This window comes from Pangasianodon hypophthalmus, chromosome 25 (genome assembly GCF_027358585.1).
Source record: "Pangasianodon hypophthalmus isolate fPanHyp1 chromosome 25, fPanHyp1.pri, whole genome shotgun sequence".
NCBI classification, from domain to species: domain Eukaryota; kingdom Metazoa; phylum Chordata; class Actinopteri; order Siluriformes; family Pangasiidae; genus Pangasianodon; species Pangasianodon hypophthalmus.
This window is the reverse complement of record NC_069734.1, coordinates 10,907,872-10,929,339: the sequence shown is the minus strand read 5'-3', so window position 1 is coordinate 10,929,339 and position 21,468 is coordinate 10,907,872. Positions and strand designations below refer to the sequence as shown.

At 39.9% G+C, this 21,468-nt stretch overlaps 2 protein-coding genes across 4 annotated transcripts in view; one reads left to right on the top strand and one right to left on the bottom strand.

Annotated features, from left to right (window-relative positions):
- adam10a (ADAM metallopeptidase domain 10a) overlaps nt 1–9,716 on the top strand; it is a 94,731-nt gene extending 85,015 nt beyond the window's left edge. Inside the window, exons 10-16 of the mRNA XM_053229588.1 lie at nt 706–889; nt 1,462–1,612; nt 3,168–3,351; nt 3,506–3,614; nt 3,953–4,173; nt 4,320–4,446; nt 7,081–9,716. Coding sequence (XP_053085563.1) covers nt 706–889; nt 1,462–1,612; nt 3,168–3,351; nt 3,506–3,614; nt 3,953–4,173; nt 4,320–4,446; nt 7,081–7,190 — 1,086 coding nt within the window. The 3' untranslated portion in view covers nt 7,191–9,716. The remainder of the gene's footprint in view (nt 1–705; nt 890–1,461; nt 1,613–3,167; nt 3,352–3,505; nt 3,615–3,952; nt 4,174–4,319; nt 4,447–7,080) is intronic.
- Nucleotides 9,717–10,096: 380 nt separating this feature from the next.
- On the bottom strand, nt 10,097–21,382 carry lipca (lipase, hepatic a). Of its 3 annotated transcripts, none has more exons than XM_026937735.3 (9): nt 21,244–21,382; nt 19,148–19,326; nt 18,091–18,270; nt 17,815–17,935; nt 16,577–16,816; nt 15,667–15,909; nt 14,502–14,616; nt 13,755–13,973; nt 10,097–12,097 (listed from the first exon to the last, which is right to left on the bottom strand). In XM_026937735.3, the coding sequence occupies exons 1-9, from the start codon at nt 21,323–21,325 to the stop codon at nt 11,980–11,982; spliced, it is 1,497 nt and encodes a 498-aa protein (XP_026793536.2). In that variant the 5' UTR covers nt 21,326–21,382; the 3' UTR covers nt 10,097–11,979. The 3 variants fall into 3 exon arrangements, with proteins under 3 accessions (XP_026793536.2, XP_053085564.1, XP_053085565.1); XM_053229589.1 differs by lacking the exon at nt 21,244–21,382 and adding an exon at nt 20,512–20,651; XM_053229590.1 differs by lacking the exon at nt 21,244–21,382 and having other exon boundaries at nt 19,152–19,292.
- Between the last annotated feature and the right edge of the window lie 86 nt (nt 21,383–21,468).

Sequence of the window (21,468 nt, the reverse complement as noted above, 5' to 3'; positions counted from 1 at the left end):
AAAATTGGTTGTTTAATATACATTACATGCTAGGCTTTCTATCACCATCATTGGCAGATTATCAGCACAAGCCCAACGTACTAGTTATGCACACTCACCAGACACCTACGATCTCTACTACTTCCTTGAATTTTTCTTCTGTAATGTCTATACACACTTTTAATGAGAGGTTGTTTATGACAGAATAAGATCAAACCACATTTATTTTATAATAATTTTTCTTTCATTTTTGAACAACAAGTGGGGGGAATAACTTTTCTGCATTATTTACATAGAACTAAGAAAATCTCTATTCACATGTAGCTTGCTGTGCCGTTGCTTGCCTCTTTCTCAGAAATCGCAACTTTCTGTCACACATGTACATAGAAAATTAACAGTCATGTGAATTTGTGGCTTGCTATTATGAATGTAGTATGAAAACCACACACGTTCCTGTTTTGTTGCTCTATTACACTGAATGAACTGTAACAACTGTGTAAAAGAACAGTTCTTTTAAAAAAAATTGGTTCCTTTTAAAAGCAGCTTCATACTATGTGTGCTCCGTGTAAAATCATAATAAACCAACTAAGGCTAATAGCAAGCATTTATTGCATTTATCTGCCTACTAGAAACAAAAGGCTACTGTACAAATTTATTTTGTACATTTTGCTTTTATTCTGGAGTAACTGCCATGGCTTTAATTCTCTCCTCCTCTCCATTTGGCAGCATGACTCTGGCAGTGAGTGTACTCCTGGAGAGTCGAAGACCTCCGACATGAAGGAGCGAGGCAACTACATCATGTATGCCAGAGCCACGTCCGGAGACAAGTTAAACAACAACAAGTTCTCCATCTGCAGCATCCGCAACATCACCCAGGTGTTGGATAAGAAGAGAGCCATGTGTTTCGTCGGTAAGAGCTTTCTGCACATAGCCAGTGTCTCTAAGCATCTAATAGGATTCATTTGAAAGGAATAGATCAGCAACGCAAAGTTCTCCTAAGCCCAGATGTCAATCAGCCATGTTTGGTGTGTGCAGTTTGCTACTGTATTTTTGCTCTGGAGCTATGACAGTGATGTAGCTAACAAGTAATATAGCCACTAGTTAAGCAGTTCATGCATGCTAAATATTTGTACATTTACTTCAAATCTGTTAGTTTCTTCAGTGTCTCAGACTTGATTATGTGGTTTCTGACACAATATGACACATAGAGTACAATCATACTTGGGTAGGAGGTGTTACCCAAATTGTGAAGGTGGAATTGTACTTTAGAAGTAATTTGGATATTAATTTGATTCCAATTTAATTTCAAAAATCAAACACATCTAAGCTGATTGACTGCATTGGGCCTAACAATAAAAAATGTTCATATTGTTGTTTTGGCCAAACAGTTTCTTTAAGTGTTCTTTTAAGTATTGTGTCACTGCCGTGTCAGTTTCATAGCTTTGCTGAGAATGGTCTCTTTAAATTTCCTCCTCTCCTCAGAGTCTGGGCAGCCCATCTGTGGAAACGGTTTGGTGGAGGCTGGAGAAGCGTGTGATTGTGGCTACAGTGATCAGTGTAAAGACACTTGCTGCCACAGCGCCAATGAGCCAGATGGCAAGAAGTGCACACTGAAGCCTGGGGCCAAGTGCAGGTATGTGCTAAGACTGGAACGCCCACTGCAGCTTTCATGAATGTTCATGAGATCATACAATCCCCTGTCTGACTGCATGAGGCGGTGTGTTTTAGTAGTGGACAAATCAAATTCATTAGCAAACCCACCATACAAGTAGTGCTGATTCAGCCCCATGTTGTGGTTGCTCATAATTAAATAGGATAGAAAGTGTTAGCTAACATAATTAACTCAAATTTATGATAAGATACTCATCTAGTTATCAAATCAAATCAAATTAATACAGACAAGGGATATGAGTAGGAATGTACTCAACAGCTAAAATGAGTGTGCTCGAATTTCTAGGTGAAGGGGGAAGGTGATCTTACAAGTCACATTTCTACGTAATATATCGTGTTTGGACCCTCGGCAAAACTTAGGAACGTTAATTCAGATGTTTATTTGTTGCTATGATTAATCTTTGCTAATACTTCACTATTACTTAAGTGCTTGTACCAACTGCTAATACAGACAGGTGTTATAATTTATTTGAGTAATATAAATGATCATTATTATCCTTGGCCAGAATTCATGCTCTGTTAATGCCTGTAGTGCAGTAGGTGGTTGCTCTTTAAACAGGTCCGGATTGTTTGTGCCTGCTGGTCTCTGTACCCAGCCGGTGCTGACTAAGTGTGTACTTTGTCAGTGTGCTGTCACTATGCTCAGCTAGTCTGCCATGGCGTACAGACTTGTAATGGCCAAATAGCATTGGGTTCTCTCAGATTTTGTCTGTTTCCCAATATGTGATGTACTGTTATTTCGGTTGTGCTATAATTTGGTTGGTTCTGATTGACTTTGTTGCTGTGATCTGGTCTTGAGTCTGTGGGGTGATAGTGGGTGGCTGCTGTTCTTTAGGTGGTTACAGAATTTGATTACCCTTTTTTGTAAATGTATGATTAATAGATATTGGCTTAATTCTGCCTTGTGCACATTGTTTGTTGTGTTCCTGTGCACCTTTAGGATGTGCTTACAGAACTATGCATGCAGGCGCTGTATTGCCTGGCTGCGAAATTCTTGAATGCTATACATACCTCAGACCTCACTTCCATACAGTTGGTTTATTCATTGATTTAAATCTTATCATCCATCCATCCATCCATCCATCCATCCATGCATGCATGTATTCATTTATTCATTCATCTTCATTCAGTGCTTTATCCTGGTCAGGGTTTTGGTGATTCAGAGACTATCCAGGGAGCACTGAGGGTGAGGCAGGAATATGCCCTGGATGTGACACCATTCCATAACAGGGCAATAGACGCACACACATTCACACAATCATTCCTAGTATGTTAAAATTTGTCTAAAGAAGTGATCATGTTGCCAGAATAATTATAACTGGAAAAGTCAGTGTTTTCATTTGTGCCTAACATAAAATATGTTTTTTATTCTGTGTTTTTATATGTTTGATCCTTTAACATGACATATCTATGTTGAGTGATGAAATTCATCTATTGGTTATTTTATACTACATTTGTTGCTTGTATACATTGATTTGATCAGGTCATTCTCTCTTTGCTTTCCTCTTCTATCACAGTCCCAGTCAGGGCCCGTGCTGTACAGCTCAGTGCGACTTTAAGGGCCGTGATGAGAAGTGTAGGAACGAGTCTGATTGTGCTCTTCAGGGCATGTGCAGTGGTAATACAGCACAGTGTCCCACCTCTACACCAAAGGACAACTTAACAGCGTGCCATGGAGACACACAAGTCTGCATCAATGGGGTATGAACTGACTTTCTTTATTCTAAGTCTGTATCAGAGTTTCTCATTGGAAATCAAATTTGGCTGGTAATTTGACCAATAATGTCAGTCTCCTTGCAAGTAGATTCTTTGGCCTCATGTACTTACATCTAGCTCTCTGTGTCTCCCCCCCCAGGCCTGCACTGGCTCTATCTGTGAGCGTTATGGGCTGGAGGTGTGCACGTGCGGCAGTGAAGATGGGAAGGATGACACAGAGTTGTGCCATGTTTGCTGCATGAAGAAGAGTGAGTGCTCTACGCCAACCCAGGCACTGGTGTTAAATGTCGTTCAGCCTTTATTTCTATACCTTTATATATTTTATTGATTTTCCTCATATATAGAATGCAGCTCAACATACCAAAATGCTTTACACATAAACATTTAACTGAAATAAAAATGTGAACAATTAGTAATCAAAATTTAAAAAGTCAATATAAGGCTTTACATCGTGTCTTTAAACCAGAATCAGGGAACTAGCGGGCAGTTTATAATGTAGCACATTACTACCATTTAAGCAAATCCAGAATGTACACACAAAATAAACAGTTTTTTGCTTCCTGTTTGTGTTTTTGCATGTCCACAGATCAGCCCAACACATGCAGAAGTACAGGCTCTGATGAATGGGCAGAGTTCTTCAAAAAGAAGGTTCGCACCCTGCAGCCCGGATCACCCTGTAATGACTTTAAAGGCTACTGTGACGTATTTATGAAGTGCAGGCTGGTGGACGCTGACGGGCCACTGGCCAGACTCAAGAAGGCTATCTTTAACCCTGAGCTTTACGAGAGCATTGCTGAGTGGATAGTGGTAAGTACAGTTTTCTATATTCTCCCTCAGTGAGCCAGTGTGTGCTGACAACAGTGTGGTTCTCAACAACACAGGAAATGGTTCTTTGTCATTGTGAGATACTGTTTATTGTGAAGGAATGTTTAATATGTGTGTATATGTTGCAGGTGTATTGGTGGGCTGTGCTGTTGATGGGTATCGCTCTCATCATGTTGATGGCTGGATTCATTAAGATCTGCAGTGTTCACACGCCAAGCAGCAACCCCAAACTACCCCCACCAAAACCACTGCCAGGTAATACAACCACCAAACTACCCTTCCCAAACCACTACCAGGTATGGTACTCAAGTAACCTGCCCCTCCCAAACCACTGCCAGGAAATGTACTCAATTAAACTGCCCCTCCCAAACCACAGCCAGTTAATATACCCACCAAACTGCCCCTTCCAAACAACTGCCAGGTAATGTACTCAATTAAACTGCCCTTCTCAAACCACTGCCAGGTAATACACTCACCAAACTGCCCTTCCCAAACCACCGCAAAATAATACTCCTTTATTATTATAAACTGTACCTCCCAAACCACTACCAGGTAACAGACTTGGCAATTACCCTTCCTAAACCACAGCCAGGTACTACACCAACCAAACTGCCCCTCCCATGTCACTACCAGGTAATACACCCACCAAGCTGCTTCTCCCAAACCCATATCAGTTTCATATCACTGCCAATTTTAATATACCCACCAAACTGACCCCCCAACCACTTCCCGGTAATTCACCCATTAAACTTTCATTCCTAATCCACTGCCAAGTAATACAATACATCCCAATTGCAAGCTACAAAAAAAATGGCTGGCACAAATTAGCCATCCCGAATACCCAGTGTGGGTAGTAAACCTCACTTCTGGCTACCTAACCCCTCACACCACCCTTAAGTTACTGCCAGCTAATTTACTACTCCACTAACCCCCTATCCTACTTTAATGAATGTCTTCTGCCTTCTCTACAGAACACTGTATCAGGTGAATTCTCAAGTAACTTCCATATAGAAACTCTGCACACTCTCACTTTAAATATGTGAGACAGTAATAAACTTTTCTGCTCTGCATAAACTGTATTCAAGGCATCAGCTTTGGCCTGAAATTACTTTCTCTGAATCACAGCCAAGTCATCCTGCACCACAGTGCAGCTCTGTGCCCCTGTGCAATAAAAAAAATGGCAAGACAAATGAAGTGACTAATTGAAAATGACTTTTGTTTGTACCTGCTCTCTCACTGTCAGTAATTCTCCAGCTCTTACAGACACAGCACCCTGCTCACCTTCACAACTTCTCTTTCTCATCCATTTGTATGAAAATTGAAGGGCACTTCTGAGTCTTAGACCCACATTGTAACACTTCACTTCTCTCCTTCATATTCTATCTTTTCTTTTTGCTTTCCCTCTGTCTTTCTTATTTCCTATGCCTTCGCCGTCTCTATCTTTTGGGTACTGCCTCTTTCTTTATATTTATGTCCATTTCCCTCTATCACTTCCTGCATCTTTCTGTCTTTCTTCTATCTGTTTTTCTTATTTCCTCATGCTCTCTTCCCTTTCTGATCCTTCCTCTCCTCCTTCTACATCTTTCTGTTTGTTTTTCTCTCTCTATTCTTTTTGGCTTGATTAATAATTATAATGATTCACAAAGTGTAGAAACATGAATAGGAGCCTTTGAAAGTCTATAAAAATGGAAACATGGAAAAATGGTTTGTGGTGTGACATTGTTTCAGTCAGGAAGTGCGACACTGTTTCAGTCGGGAAGTGCGACACTGTTTCGGTCAGAAAGTGCGACACCGTCTCAGTCAGGAAGTGCGACACTGTCTCAGTCAGGAAGTGTGACTCTGATTGAGTCAGGCAGTACAGCTTTGTTTCAGTCAGGAAGTGCGGCTCTGTTTCGGTCAGGAAGTGCGACACTGTCTCAGTCAGGAAGTGCGACTCTGATTGAGTCAGGAAGTACAGCTCTGTTTCAGTCAGGAAGTGCGACACTGTTTCGGTCAGGAAGTGCGACACTATCTCAGTCAGGAAGTGCGACACTGTTTCGGTCAGAAAGTGCGACACTGTCTCGGTCAGAAAGTGCGACACTGTCTCAGTCAAGAAGTGCGACACTGTCTCAGTCAAGAAGTGCGACACTGTCTCAGTCAGGAAGTGCGACTCTGATTGAGTCAGGAAGTGCAGCTCTGTTTCATTCCGGAAGTGCGACACTATTTCAGTCAGGAATTGCGGCTCTGTTTCAATCAGGAATTGTGACTCTGATTCAGTCAGGAAGATTCGTTTGTTTGTTTTGTTTGTAGGTTTGTTTGTAGGTGCCAGTTTCTGGAGCATGCTGGTGCTGACTGTTTCTCAAGGTTTTATCATTCATATATCAGGTAATCTGCAACAATTTCTTCAGAGCCAAATAACACTCTAATAATTTGTTTCCAGTGTTGTGTTGCGGTTTGTTTGTTCAATGAGGGAGTGCAGCTCTTGTTCAGTCAGGAAATACAGTTCTTATTCAGCCAAGAAGTGTGGATCTTGTTTAGTCAGGAAGTGCAGTTCTTGTTCAGTTTTGTTTTGCATTGTTGCCATAGTCTTTGCTCTTTAGGTGGTCAGGTTTGTTTGTAGGTGCCAGTTTCTGTAGCAAGCTGGTGCTGACTGTTTCTCAAGGTTTTATCATTCATATATCAGGTAATCTGCAACACATACCTCAGAGCCAAATAACGCTATAATAATCTGTGATTATTTCCAGAGTTGTGTTGCAGTTTATTGGCCAGTGAGTGCTAGTGTGTTACTTGTGTGTTGGTATGTGCGGGAGTGTGTGTGTGCGGGAGTGTCTGAATCTGTAGCTCAGGACCAGCACTAGTTTTTTGGTCAAATCTTAATGTCTATCCTCTCCTACACCTCTCCTTCTGTAGGTACGTTGAAGAGGAGGAGAGCTCAGGCTGCGAGTTCTCAGACCCAGCCACAGGTTGTACACCATCGCCAGCCCAGAGAGGCCTATCAGATGGGTCAGATGCGCCGCTGAGCTCCGCACTCTGCCTTGGTTCTTCCTAGTGCCTACAACAGGAAACACTTTACTCCAAAGAGTTACTGAACCAATCAATTAACCCCATCCACAGACTTAAAGAACTGACAAAAGGAAAAGGATCTCCCATAGCAAACTTCAAACAAACTGCTCTATAAAGCAGTGATGCTGTCCTCACACTGAAGAAAGAGCAGATGAGGAGAAGAGCCAATCACTTCTTTGTGATCTTATGAGGATATAATTTTTTTTTTCACCCCTCCTTTTCTTGGGCATCTCTCTTTAAGCGGAGTGCTTCAAGGTTCTTGTCTCTGTCCACATTTAATTCTCTTTTTTTTCCTCCACCCATATTTTCCCCAAACACTGCCATCCTGCTCGAAGTGACATGATGGGGAAGTGCAGAGGTTCTGTGGTCTTGCATGGCAAGGCTGGGCGAGCAAGAGCTCCTTCTGCATAGACTCTTTTGCCAATGTTATTAAAATATCCTAAATGAAAAGTGGAAGTATACTAAATGCAAGGTTTTTAAAGTTCATATTCTCTCTCTTTCTCTCTTTTCAGTTGTACAGTTTTTCACAAAATGTTTTTTTTTCTTGGTGCATCTTATGATTGTATTTTTTTTTCTGATGAATACAAGTTATTTACTATTTTGATTGACACTCAGGACAAATTAAAAAGCCTAAAGCATTGTGTGTCAGAGGGGTGAATGGAAAATGCCTGATGATTCTTGGTGATGTGGGTTTTTTTTTTCATCTTTTAATCTTGCGCTGCACGTTCCTGTTTTGTTCTGTGATCAAGACTGAGTATTCTTGTTGTTTCATCCTAATCTCATGCACTGCTTGCATTTGAAGAGTTGCGTAATTTAGACTGCGTGAAACTTAAAAATCCTGAGAAAGGGAGCAAGAGAGAAAATTATTGTTACGATGTTACAAAAAAAGATTGTGTTACCTTTTGGTGAATGGCCTTATTTTACATACATTCAGCTGTGAAAGATTGTGAAAAGTGTGCTGTGCAGGTTTTTTCTCATGTCGTATTTGTGAGTGTTGAGTTCAGGTCAGCTATCAGATCTACCACTGTCAGATGTTTTACAACTGCTTAGAAATTTCCTGTGGTCCTATGGTCAAAATCTTTGTTGCTCTGAGAACAGCCACTAATACAGAGACCTGTTGGGAGAATTTTGGACTTGAGGAAAGCTAGGAGGACTTTTTAAGTACATGTTGTGGTTTCTACATCCCCACTTTCCATATCAAAGTGAATACAGAAAGTTCATTCAGGAAATAAACCAATCAGGATGTGTAAACCACATGTTATTAGTGGAACTGTATTTAAAATGTAGTTTTCTTAGATTTTCTTAAATTTGTTTGTGGTGGAAAAGCACTGGCTGGGACACCTCTTTGGCATAGAAGGGCTATAACTATTTCAGATTTTCTTATTCTGTCCCACCCCTACTGTACATGATGAGCAAAAACCATCACAAATTTCTTCTTATGGAAGAAACGTATAAATGTGAATTTATTTCTGTATTACAGTACCTGCAGTCTAACCCTTATTCTGTAGATCATGTGCAGAATCTGTAACCACTTTCTACTGTGCCTGATGAGCAGCGGGACAAATTTGTTCCAGCCTCCTACAGGGTCATATACACATCTGCTGCGTTGATTTTCTGAAGTGCTCATTTGAAAAGAAAATACTCAGCTCAGAGAGGGCGGACTGTCAGGCAGTAATTAAAGCGGCGCTAATTTTACTGTTTTTTTTTGCTGATGCAAACCTTCTGTACCAAAATAAAATCACATTATATTCTGTCCATAAAAAACATGGCCTTTGCAGTACAAATTTAAAACAAAATAGAAGATAATCTAATAAAACACTTTTCCTTGCGGAACTTCTGTTTGTCCATATAATGCACTTGTCAACTATATTCAATATTTTTCATGATTTAGAGCTCTCGTGAAAAGAGCATTGTAGCAGCTCACTCACAGATCCAGCGCCCTCCAAGGTCCTCCCTTAAGGCATGTTTTATTAGTGGACAGGCCAAGTCATCGGTCCTTCATTAGGAAGGTGAGGTATGCTCTTATTCTTCTCGTCAAGTGTTGCTGAACAGTGGTTGGTGGTAGTGTTTTGCCTGAACTTAGAGGCTCTGATCTTACCTAATCATTCTTGTTCTTCTGTGGTAAAGTGGTGTGGATGGGGTTTTGGGGGCAGGGAAGACTTTTAATTCAAATGTCTTTTATTTCAGGTCTTGCTTTAAAAGTATAAAAGGAGTGTGCACTGATACGGATGCAAAATGTGTGGAATTTGAAAGATGGAGAAATATGTCTAATACTACTGTTTGATTTTAATGGCCGCTGTGTTTTATACAGTACCCTTTCTTTTTTTTTTTTCTTTTTCATAATTCAGATTTTTTTTTCTTTTCCTTTCCTTTCCTTTTCGCTCAATTTGAAAACTTTTTACTAAAAATGCAAAAAGTATTGTGCAAAGATATGTAATTTTTTGAAGTACTTGAAATGCATTAATAAAAATAGATTTGGTCAATTTCTCGATACACAGTTTATTCACATTAAGAAAAACAGACTTGAAAAACATTTCAGCCCACTGTTTCTTCACACTGCTGTGTGTTAACAGCAGGTACATTCATTCCTGATGACATTTGCTGTAAATGTCACTTTAAAAACTGTTGTCTATGTTCGTGAAGATCCTGCCTGTAGAGTTTATCAGAGGGCATCTAATCTCCACAGCATCGAGGGAACACAACCAAAACAAACTCCCATTAGCCACTGCAATATACAAAAGCACTTTTATAAGGTGGCCTGTTCATTTCTTCTTATATGCTCTCATAGACTGCAATAATCAGCTTGTAACATACAACAATATTGCTGAAACCTTAATCATAAGCCTAGGTATCTGTCACAATACTTGTAAAGAAAAAAATACAAATGTGTTTTTTTTTTTTCCCCTGCTGACCACAAAAGAAGTTCAAATTTGAATTAGATGTAAACCTGTAGATATTTTTTAACAAAATATCAAAAGATTACAAACATTAAGGTTACATTTACTGTATATAATCAGTTCAAGCAGACTACGCAGTCATTCATTTCATTCTCTTGTTGTTACCACATTTCTTTATTCAAAGATGCTGCTACAGGTCATGAAAGTGCTGTGCCAAAATTTCAATGCTTGGTGTGTTGTGCTGGGCCCGGTGAGATAGAACATTAGTCTTGCTGGTGGATGGCTTGCTCTGAAATGTGCTTGTTTCTGGAGTTTATTTTATTTATTTATTTTTTAAACTGCTGAAATGCTGAACCAATTTGGCCACTCAATATTTCACCTTTTATCAAAGATAATTATAGATGTTATTTGTAGATACAGGATTCTGAATAGGTAATTAAATGTAATGCTTTGTGTTTACTGATTTATCTGCTGAGGTAAATCCCACAAGAATATGACTGATGTCTTGTTCAAGTGAATCCATGAACCAATCTTTCCTCCAAAAAGGTTTGCATTTGTTGAATAATCAGTTTATTGGACCACTAGGCTTTTATAAACCATTTACACAAATAATTATCAAAACAGCTTCACCTTATGGATAAACAAAAAGTGCCAGACTTTGTCCATATTACAAAGGGCCATGTTCAAAACTGCATACTAATCAAAACAGCATCTCTCATCAACTTGACTTCTCTGACGTTCCCACTCAACTGCAGCAGCAAGAGAAATTAGTCCATTAGGTCACCTGGCCCTAAGCAATAGTTCGGCAGCTATGCCTACAACCCTACATCAAACTATTAATCTTAATAAGCTAAAGAGAAATATTCACTAGAATCAAATGCAAATTCAAAACCTTTTTGGAAAAATGTTTTAATGTTCATAGGCAGGGTTTGCATAAAATGGAAATTTTAGCCAAAGAGAAATATTCACTAGAATCAAATGCAAATTATGCATATTATTCCAAGAAATATGTGAGCAGGATGTGAAATAATAATCAGTGGTCAGATTTCCCATGTTCAAACAATTAAACAAACCACAAGGGTTTGGAGGGAATGCCATTCTCGCATTCTCACATGGGGTTACTTTCTGAAGTGCCATGGAGAAGTAGAAGAAGGTTTTTAAATCAAGGATGTACAGTGGCTTGGAAAGTAGACCATGAAATGGCATCTAGCAGTGCTCGTTCCTCTGCATCAGCAAACAGCCTGAACATGATAATTAGTGACAATACAAAGCCAAAAATGAAATGTCCCGACAGCCAGAAGGAGCTAGCTTTCCAATAAGAAAGACTGATAAAAACCCATTAATGGATTGAATTATATCTAAATGTTTTTAATACATAGCCATTGTGTACAGTGTGGTACATCATTTTCACTGCAGACGTGCAATAGAGAAGATGTTACACTGGATATGACGCACTGGAAGCATCACCGCCGCTCGGTTTAACACTTCTCTTTGTCTTTGTCAGCTGGTTTGAAAACAAAACTGTCAAATTACAGCATGTTCTAGGCAGCTTTTGCTCCTGAGGCCTATATTAGGTCCAACTGTCCATAACCTCTCAGTAGCCCAAGAGCTCAACCAACAACCTTCACCTGAGCTGCCTAGAGAGCTAGCCTAATGAACAGGGAAAGGGAAACGAGGGGAAAGTGATGAGTACCAGTCAACAAGGGCGGATTAAAAACAGTAACTGTGGTTGCAGCTTCTTCTGCGTCGCTTCACCTCAGGAAGTACTTTTTTTTTTTTTTTTTTTTTAAACAACACACGCGCATCACGACGTCACACGTGCGCGAGCACAAAAACCCCGCTCTGTCCTTCAGCCACGTGACCTCACGCGCTCCGGCTTTTCCCGCCTTTCATCACAGCGAACAAACAGCTTCTCCTCAGAGGGCCGGATAAACACTCCGTCTTCTGTCTGAGCACAAAACATGGTTCTGTGGAGAAGAGGAGAAAAGAGGGGTCACATTTACACTTACAGTTTATACAGTAAGAAACTAAATTCACCGTGTGGTTGCTTTATTAGCTTAAAGCGCCTCTGAACCCTGGGGTTCCTTTAGCTATTTAGCAGTGCATGTTATGAACCCAGCAAAATCTGTTTTAAAACCACAAGTATGTCTTATCTTTATCTTTATAATTAATAAACTGAAATAAATGTATATGACTTATAATTTATAATGAACATATTGATGGGAATTGACTTTTAATAACTATTCCTGTTCTTGTGCTGGTGTGTGTGAGTGTGAGTGTGAGTGTAGCTCATAGCTGTAGCTAAGCAACAGAGGGAGATGGTTCATATTGTAAACAATTTTATATAACTTTGCTAACATTTTGCTGAAAGAAAGAAAGAAAGAAAAAGAAAAAAGGAGGTTGGAAGTAAACTGTGCTCACAGTATATATAAAATGCAACAGTACGTTGTGCTCGCAGACTGTAATATCTGATTTATTCCCCGCTTTTATATCTGTGGCGCAGACTGAACCATGTGCGCCTGTGAGAGGGGGGAGACAAGACGCCAAAGGTCCTCCTACATGTGTAATGTGTTAAATTCTTAGTCTGCCAAATGATTACTCTGATATTTAGGGGCAGTTAATAACTGTAACTACCTAGACATTTAAAACTGGAGCCTGAATAATTATTCCAGTCCAGGTATTTTTTGGAAAAGTCTCCCCCTACACTGGAGCACTGTGTGGTCAGTCCCTGAGCCTAGTGTTGAGATGAAGTGTAAGGGGTAAGTAGGGCTTGACGTGTCCACTAGGGGGCGCTGTATGAATGGATCTGAACACTGTCTCCAACCTTGTTACACATTACAGAAAGAGACTCGTCATTCTCTCCAGTAAGGCATAAAAATAGTAATTGTAAGGGTGCCAATAATTTTGAAACGAGTCATTTCAATTGAAACAGCTGAGATCATGATTCTCACTCTTTGACCAGTTTAGTAAAAACAATAACCATATTTACTGAATTCTTACAGTAACAGAGCATGGTAGCTACATATTTCCTAGCAGATGTTTTGTGAGCAACATCTCGCTTTTTTAAGTTACTGATTTGCTGCCACATTTGTACTGCAATCGTCGAAATCCTGAGCAAAATGCAATGTGTCCTCCCAATGTTAAAAGGAAAGCAGCAATATTAATGGCTGGTTAAATAATTAGTCACTTGTAGATGAAAACTGCACCCTATGCATGATGCATCGTTGGGTCATTTTAAAATTATCACACAACTTCACTTTCCAACATTGTTCCTCCCTTTTTCTTCTACAGACTCATCGAGTTGCTGCACTTCAGGTGCGTGCATAAGGTCATGTGGTCAAGGTCTATGGTCAGTGGAATAAGGGGAATAGTGGTGCTCTATTTTATACAATAGTTTCCTGATTGCAAATGCTGCAGAATTGACACTGTACTTGAATCAAATTTCATTAATAAACAAATCAAGTTTGTGATTTTAATACAATTTGTTGTGCAGCTCTACCCTGACCAAATGCTCTGGTCACATTTTTTTATATATATTTTTTGTATATTCTGTGTTATTTGCTTCTGATCTGCTTCTGTTTTCTTCTATGTCTTGCCTCCCTGTACAGAGATGTGCTGTATTACCTCTGCTGTGTCTCCCCTGATTTGACTCGGATCCTGCCAATGGTGATCTGTGGCCCATCTTCCTTGCTCCCCCACGGTATTATGGTCTTCACTTTGCTCCATATGCTGGTCCACAGTGGATCTGCCTCCCAGGCCACGTGCATCAACATCAGATCTCCGATGTCAGTGTCCAGGGTGATCAGGAAAGTGTAAGTCTTATTGCCTGAGAGTTCCTTTACTCTGAGAGGTAAAGATGTTATAAAGGGACACGTTTGATTAATATGAATTTTTTATGCCTATATTTCATTGAATTACTGCAGTCTTACTGAAGGATTAGTTCAGTAAAATATCTACAGTGAAACCAAATTTATTATTTAGGCATGACTTTTATACAATGCTAAGCTATAAGCTTCCCGTAAATGTTAATGTTTGCTCCATAAGCCTTGTCACTGCAGTGCAAAACTAAAAAACAAACTTCGAGCACCAAACAAGGGAGTAATAGGGAAATTACATACGTTTTATTTTAGGACATGCTATTCCTTTAACTCCATTTGCTTTGAACTAAAGCACCGGCCTTGGCCCAAAACTGTGATGACGTCTGTTGATTCTAAAATTCCTGATATACAGTACAAACAGTGTGTGATGCAGCCGTTATTTGCATTAGTGTGATAACCACTTACATGTTATATAACTTAAAAGTTATAGAACAAACTTACAAGAAATATGCAATTCAGCTCAAACGAATTGTAAGTTTGAATAAGAACTTACAGGGTGATTGGCAGGGTTTTACTCTCTTCAAGAGTGCCGGTGAGTTTGATGGTGAGAGACGGATCAATCTTTTCAAACTGTGTGAATAGCTGGATCCTGAACTGAAAGTGGTACACTGCAGATGAATGAAAAAGAAAGATGTTAGTGATAACACTGTTTCATGCACCAAGTAGAAATTCGCTTAATGGTTTCTATTAAACATTTTCACTGAATGTTTTATTTGACTTGAAGAACGAGTTTAAACGTTCTCCTTCTCCACTTATTCATGAAACATTAATTGTACTGTTATAGCTTAATATATACACTTTTATCTAGATAACAATTAATGCTATACATGTAGGTGATTTTCCTGCAGACAGCCTGAAGTGCCATTTAACTGCAGGGTCATTATAGATGTCTATTAGGTCCATTGAATCTCCAATGAACCACAGTTTATTATCACAATGTAACCATCAGAAACCTCCAGATTCCTGGGGGTGTAGTCATTTTATCCATGTGGTTTGTTGCACAGGAGAATAAATTCATATTTCAGCATTGTGCCGAGACATTTAGTATGTCTTTTATTATAATGTGTGATTATCAGCACTGAGCAAACTAATTTAAAGAGAGTTTATGCGAAGCTACAAGTAATTCTGAAAACAACTGTAGATAGCTACAGAGCATGCTACACAAAGTGAACAGTGCAATGAAGCTACATGCATGACTGGTGTCATGCATGTAGCTATTACAAATAATAATGAAAAAAAGTTGCCAGACAAGCTTCACTCAGCTCCTTCTGACCTGATGATGGTGAAGAAATGGTGAAGCTCACAGAGATGAACTGGCCGCTTATTTATTTAGATTCATTTCCCTGAATCCAGAACTTAGGATTCTAGTTTGTTTTTCTCACTTCAGCATCAGAAAGAGCACACCCATTAGCAGCAAGTAACCCCATTCAACAGTAAAGACATGCACATTTGTCAGACACTTATATCCAAAGTGACTCACAGGTGAGGCAGAACCCAATCCAAGCACAGGAAGGTGCAGTTAAGGTTCTTGCTCAAGTAACCAACAATGATCCATAGACTTCAACTCAACCTTCCAGCCACTAGCTCTAAGCCCTGAGCTACAGGTGATTATTTAAAACCTTTACACTGTTACAACAGCACATTAAACTCTGTCTTACATTTGTATGGCATAAGCGAGCGGGTTTTGAGGTACAGCCTCTTGCTGTTGCTCGTGCGGACCTTCTTGATGTCGTAGCCGAGAGTATTACAGCGGTTTTTGCGGCAGTCCAGACAGACACCCTTGTTAAATGCTGTGTTGTCTCTGCACTTGTAGGCCATGATCTGTTTGTCTCTGTTCAGGAGAGAATCAATGAAAAGGTGCACAGCTCGCTCATGGGCACACTTCACCGTCTGCTCGAAGCCTGCACACAGACAGGAATAAAACGAGAATAAGAAATTGGTCTTACCTACAGAGATTATTACTCTATGTTTGTCATCACAGTCTCTCAAGGTTTAAATTCTCACTTATTCAGTAGGGACTGATGGCACAACAATGTTACTGAAAATGTGACAAATCTACAGCAGCTATTTCTATACCTCTTTCTGCATTATAGTTGTTTTATCCTTGTTTTCATTTACTCACTGCCTCATCAAGATATCCTGTCCATCACTTGAGTCGTTGCATTTCTCTTTGATTAGATATCTTAAGCCTGCTGTCCAGCTCATGCATTTCACATAAAGGCATATTTTGACAGCCTGCAGGCATGAACTCAGCAGGGTTGACAGCACCATGCTGCATTTGGGATTGTTAGGATTTGTGCTTGACAGCTTCTTTTATGCTTGTGAACTTTTTTTATCCAAGTAAGTTGTCAAATCTTACTTTTTCATCAGCATGTTGGGAATTCATGGCGTTTCCTTTTAAGACGCCAATTTCATCCAAATCATTAAACTTTAATAGAAATCTTCACGAGGCTCTTTTTCAACAATCCATCAATTCAGTCTCTCCACCAATATCCACTAACCCACCCTTAAATCTCTTCCTCTCACCCATCCCATTCTTTCTCTCTCTCTTCCACTGTTAATACTTACCCATAAGGCCATACTGAGACAGGTGGGCATACAGGTTCTGAATGTGCAGGTGGCACCCGGGCTGAAATGATCCTCCATTAGGGTAGAAGTCGTAGTGGGCGACCGGTTGTTTGATGCCCACGCTGAGCCCCATGTGCTGCTGGGTAAATGTGTGAATGGCGTCCACAAACCTGGCATCATCTGGGGAGAGTCTGTCTGTAGAGGACATGCCTTCAAAGAGTGGGCCTGCAGGGTCCAGGCCTACACACACACACACACACACACACACACACACACACACACACACACACACACACATTTACTGCATTTAGCTGATGCCCTCCAGCACCTTACAACTTAATTACTTACATTAAAAACAGTATCAAATGCTGTATTCAGTTACCACAATATTTTACATTAATTTTGTGGGTTGGTCTATGATGCAAGTCAGAAGAGGGCTTATTTCATTCCCATGCTGGCAAAATCCATCTTGATCTCACTTATCTGACACAAACACGGGTGTATACCTGACACTCCTTAACATATAGTTTCAGAGAAAAAGTAACAGAAGTCAAAATCCTTCCAGAAATAGAAGCATAATTTTTATTTATTATGTAATTTACATTTTTCAATCCACACTATGTGTGAATCGCAAGCATCATTCATTCATTGGAGCGTGGAGCTTTATTTCAACACTTTCTCATTATGAGGAAGTAAATATATTGTGCAAATGGTTTGTCTTGGTGGGTGAGATTTAAATGGTAAGCAACGAGCGGGGTCATATTCGGTCATATTTGAGTTCATACTGGGTAACTTTTAAAGTTGACTGCTCCCTTTTTCCTGACAGGAAAATGGTGGCTTAACCCATGCAGAGAGAATGTGTTGCTGATCATCCGTATGCATCTAAATAACTATTGTGGTATTGCATTAAGGAGACATGTGATATGTGTGTGTGTGTTTGTGTGCCAGCTGTAGCGAGTTTAAGGTGTGACTTAGGGGATTTTATATGGTCTAGCATACGGCACATTACGACACACTGCACTGAATAAATTTAATCTAAAAAAACTTGATCTAAAAAATAGGCATACTCCTAGTTTAATTGCAACTAATGATGATTAACAGTCTGCATTTCCATGCTATGGTCAAGTTGAAGCTCCTCAGGGAAGAAACAAAACATCTCAAATGTCTACTACTGTACATTCAAAATGGAAGTGACATGGAAAGCCTTCATAGACATATGTAAGTATATTTTCTCTCACCAGTGATTCTTCCCAGAGTCCTCCCTGATGCAGCTAAGTTACTTCCAGCGAATCCTGCTATGTGGGCGCCCAGACTGTAGCCGATAAGATGGGCCTTACTAACAGGAAACTGTATGAGATCCTGGAAATGAGAGATGCAACAGATATGTGAAACTATGGTAACATTCTTACATGATTTTATACAGAGGTGTTCAGAGAAAGTCAGTGTATGTTTGTGTTGTATTCTTTAAAGCAGAAACACCCTGGTTTGTAGGCTTTTTTGTTTGGTCGGCTCACCTCAAGCCACGTGAGCAGTCGGGCGATCTCCTGACCCACCACCCGTGTGTTTTGAGCAGCAATGGGATAGTGTTGCTGTGCCAAGGTCTTCCAGTCACTGACCAGAATATTGATTTCTTTCTGCGTGCTCTTAAGTGCAGCGGCCAGCCGAGTGACCCAGCTTTCTATCATCCCATCCATCTACAGCCACACACAAAGAGGTCAGGAAATTTACTGGCAGTTCGAGCCAAATTGTCATTCTTGTGATTGGTGATGAAAGTCTATAGGTGTCTGTGAGATCCTGATTAGGTATAAATTGTTATACAGTACACCAGAATAATCAACATGCATAATGTTTGTTATCTTGTCCATAATGACACTTATTACTCTGTGCATCATCTCCTGCCAGTCCCTCTCGACTCCTTGTTTTTGTCCTCTGCCTGGTGTATGCACTATTACTATTAACACAATATATACATGTTAAAAAAGCTCTTGCATTCAGTGTTCCTCTCTTTCCCATGCATGTACAGTACAACATGGATTCCACTGCCTTCTCCCGAGGCTGCATAAGACTTCAAGGCAGCTAAATGTAGTCAAGTTTGATTTGCATATACAAATATCAACAACATAAAAATTAAGATTTAATATTGGGATATGAATAGCCGTGGTTTAATTAAGCACTGAGAAACAGGGTAATCCTTATCATAAAGTAAACCAGGCTTAATTTTTGCTTTTAGGTCTTTTAGTTGCTTTTATAAAGGTTTATGATATTATAATGACTTTGGATTTATAAATGCTCCCTTCAGTTTGGCCAGATTGTGGTGCCTTAGCTACCTCATGACTGGAACAGACTCTCAGGACTACAGTTACTGCCCAAAACTGCTGCCTCCTGAATGGATTTCAATGGCATTCGTTTCATGCATGTTGAATATTTATCACTGAACACTCAGTTTAATCCATCACTGAGTGTAATCTTTGCAGTACTCCGTTTTGGAGTCTGTATATTCTGTACTGTCTGTATATTCAGTTCCAGTTAGTTGTGCCACTATATGTTCCTCCTGATAATGAAGTCCCATACCGACCAGCCGTGGATGATGATGATCAGTGGGTGGCTGCTGTTGAAGTTGCAGGACTGCAGGGTGTGGGCTTGGAAGAGCTCTATAGTGCAGGAGTCCTCTAAATCCTTCCCATGTGTATACATCCTGAACATGGATTTAGGCTGATAGTGTGTCTTCAACTTCAACCCAAAATCATTGTCTGCAACAGAGTCAAACAAACACTGAGCTAACTGCTTTACAAGGCTCTTGACGACTAATGTCTATCATGTTTTTGCAGTTTGTATTTTTCTGTTTTTTGTTATAATCATTCTGTTAACATGGTGTCTTTTTCTTATTCTCTGCCAATATTTATTGTCTGCACCACCACCTGTGCTGAGCACAGTAATACTTTGTTTTATTTCCTTCCATGTTCACTTTTCATTTCGTGCATAATGGTGCAATAGTATAATTCATTATTAATTTATTTTATACAACTCGACTAAGGAAAAAAGAGGGAAACTGCAAATACAAAACTACTCTGCTCCCAAGTCAACACTGGCTGCACAACAGACATCAGACAGACATGGTGACAGATAAGCAGACAGAGATTATCTATCTTTGTTGGGTATGTGGGGTAGCAGCAAATCACTGATGTGTTTTCACTTGTTGGCTCATATATCTTCCAAAAGTCAGTAAACTTCTTGATGTTTCTTGACACTGCCTATAAAGAGATTTGATAGTTTGAGTTTGCAAGGATTTTACTGTATTTTCCCATCCACTCTAATCAATCCAAATGATAACCACCCACCTTGTGTTGTGATTCCAGCCTGTGCAAATATTTCTGTGTAAGGAACAGTGAGTTCTGTACACTGAGCTATGCTGTAATCACTTTGTACTGAGGTGCCTGCTGGACACAGAGGTGTGGGTGGTGTACGTCATTCTCCCAGATGCATTGTCAAATGACTTCCTAGTCAAACACTTCCTAGTGTTTATGTCTAAACATCTGTGTTTTGAAGAAATTAAAATGATGTTCACATTGCTACATGCTTTTCAGCACTTATCTGATTCCAGAAATTTTATGTAGTGATTCTGATTCTGATTTTCATCATTTTTCTTCATTATTCATTTCCTGAAACCACCGGTACCACGATTACAGTTATCTAATGTGAGATTTCCAAATGAGTTGGTGTCAACATTAATAATAAACAACTGTTCATTTAGTTAGCAATGTAAATTGGAGAGCTAGCCCTAACTAAATAACTTCTGGTTAACTGAGGCTGGTTAGCTCTATCAACTTATTTGGGTGGGTACCCTTACTATGCTTTAGCTACTGTATGTCTTTATTTTGAATTATTCTAACATGTTTTGTCTTTAATTTCACTTTTTGCTTTGTGCAATCTTATACCTTCTGTATTCTCCAAGGGCAGCACGATTCCACCGTGGGCAGTGTTGCTGCCTCACAGCTCCAGCTTCCCTGGCTCAGTCCTGAGTTAGGGTTAATCTCTGTGTTTGGCATGTTATTCCCATGTTTGCATGAGTTTCCTCCAGGTTCTCTGATTTCCTCCCACTGTCCAAAAACATGCAGGTAGGTGGATTGGCTACGCCTCTAGATGTGTATGAGTGCATGAATGCTTGGTGTTCCCGGGATAGGATCTGGATCCGTTGCAACCCTGACCAGGATAAAGCGGGTACTGAAGATGAATGGATGTATTCGCTAACGTAAAACACTGCCACAGTATGAATGTGTTGGTGTGGACAGAGGCAACAGAAGGACGCTTTATGTCAAATTGTGCAAACAATATGCCAAATAAACTTCACTGTGTGGAGTCGTCTTCAAAGCTTTAGAGTTGACCCTTAAGTCCCAATGCCTGGAATTGTAAAATGGAGAAGTCGAAAGGCTGGCTGCATAAATTTGAATTTGACACTGCACAGTGATCCCTGGCCTTTTAATATACTTCTTCGACACAAGCTGGTTTTCATTGTGACTGCATTTTAGCACACAAGCCCCTGATCTCTTACTACTCACTGTTATTACTTCCACCAAAAATCAACTAGCAGATATTGTATGAGTCTTAATAACCAAGAGTTGCATTGCAAAATGTATTGCATGAAGACCAGGTCATTAGTAAGCACTCACCTGCTCTGTTTCCTCTTGCTCTTCTCCCGTCACACAGGCTTGAGGTAATTAGCAGGAAGGAAAACACATTAACCACATGCATTCTGCACCAATAAACTCCAACAGCTTGCTAATCCAATGACTAATGGCAAGTTTCTTCTTAAAAGTGAGAATTCAGTGTCTATCTATCTAGGTACCCTGAGGCATTTGTCATTCTCTCAGGGAAAGAGGGCAAAGGTGGATGTG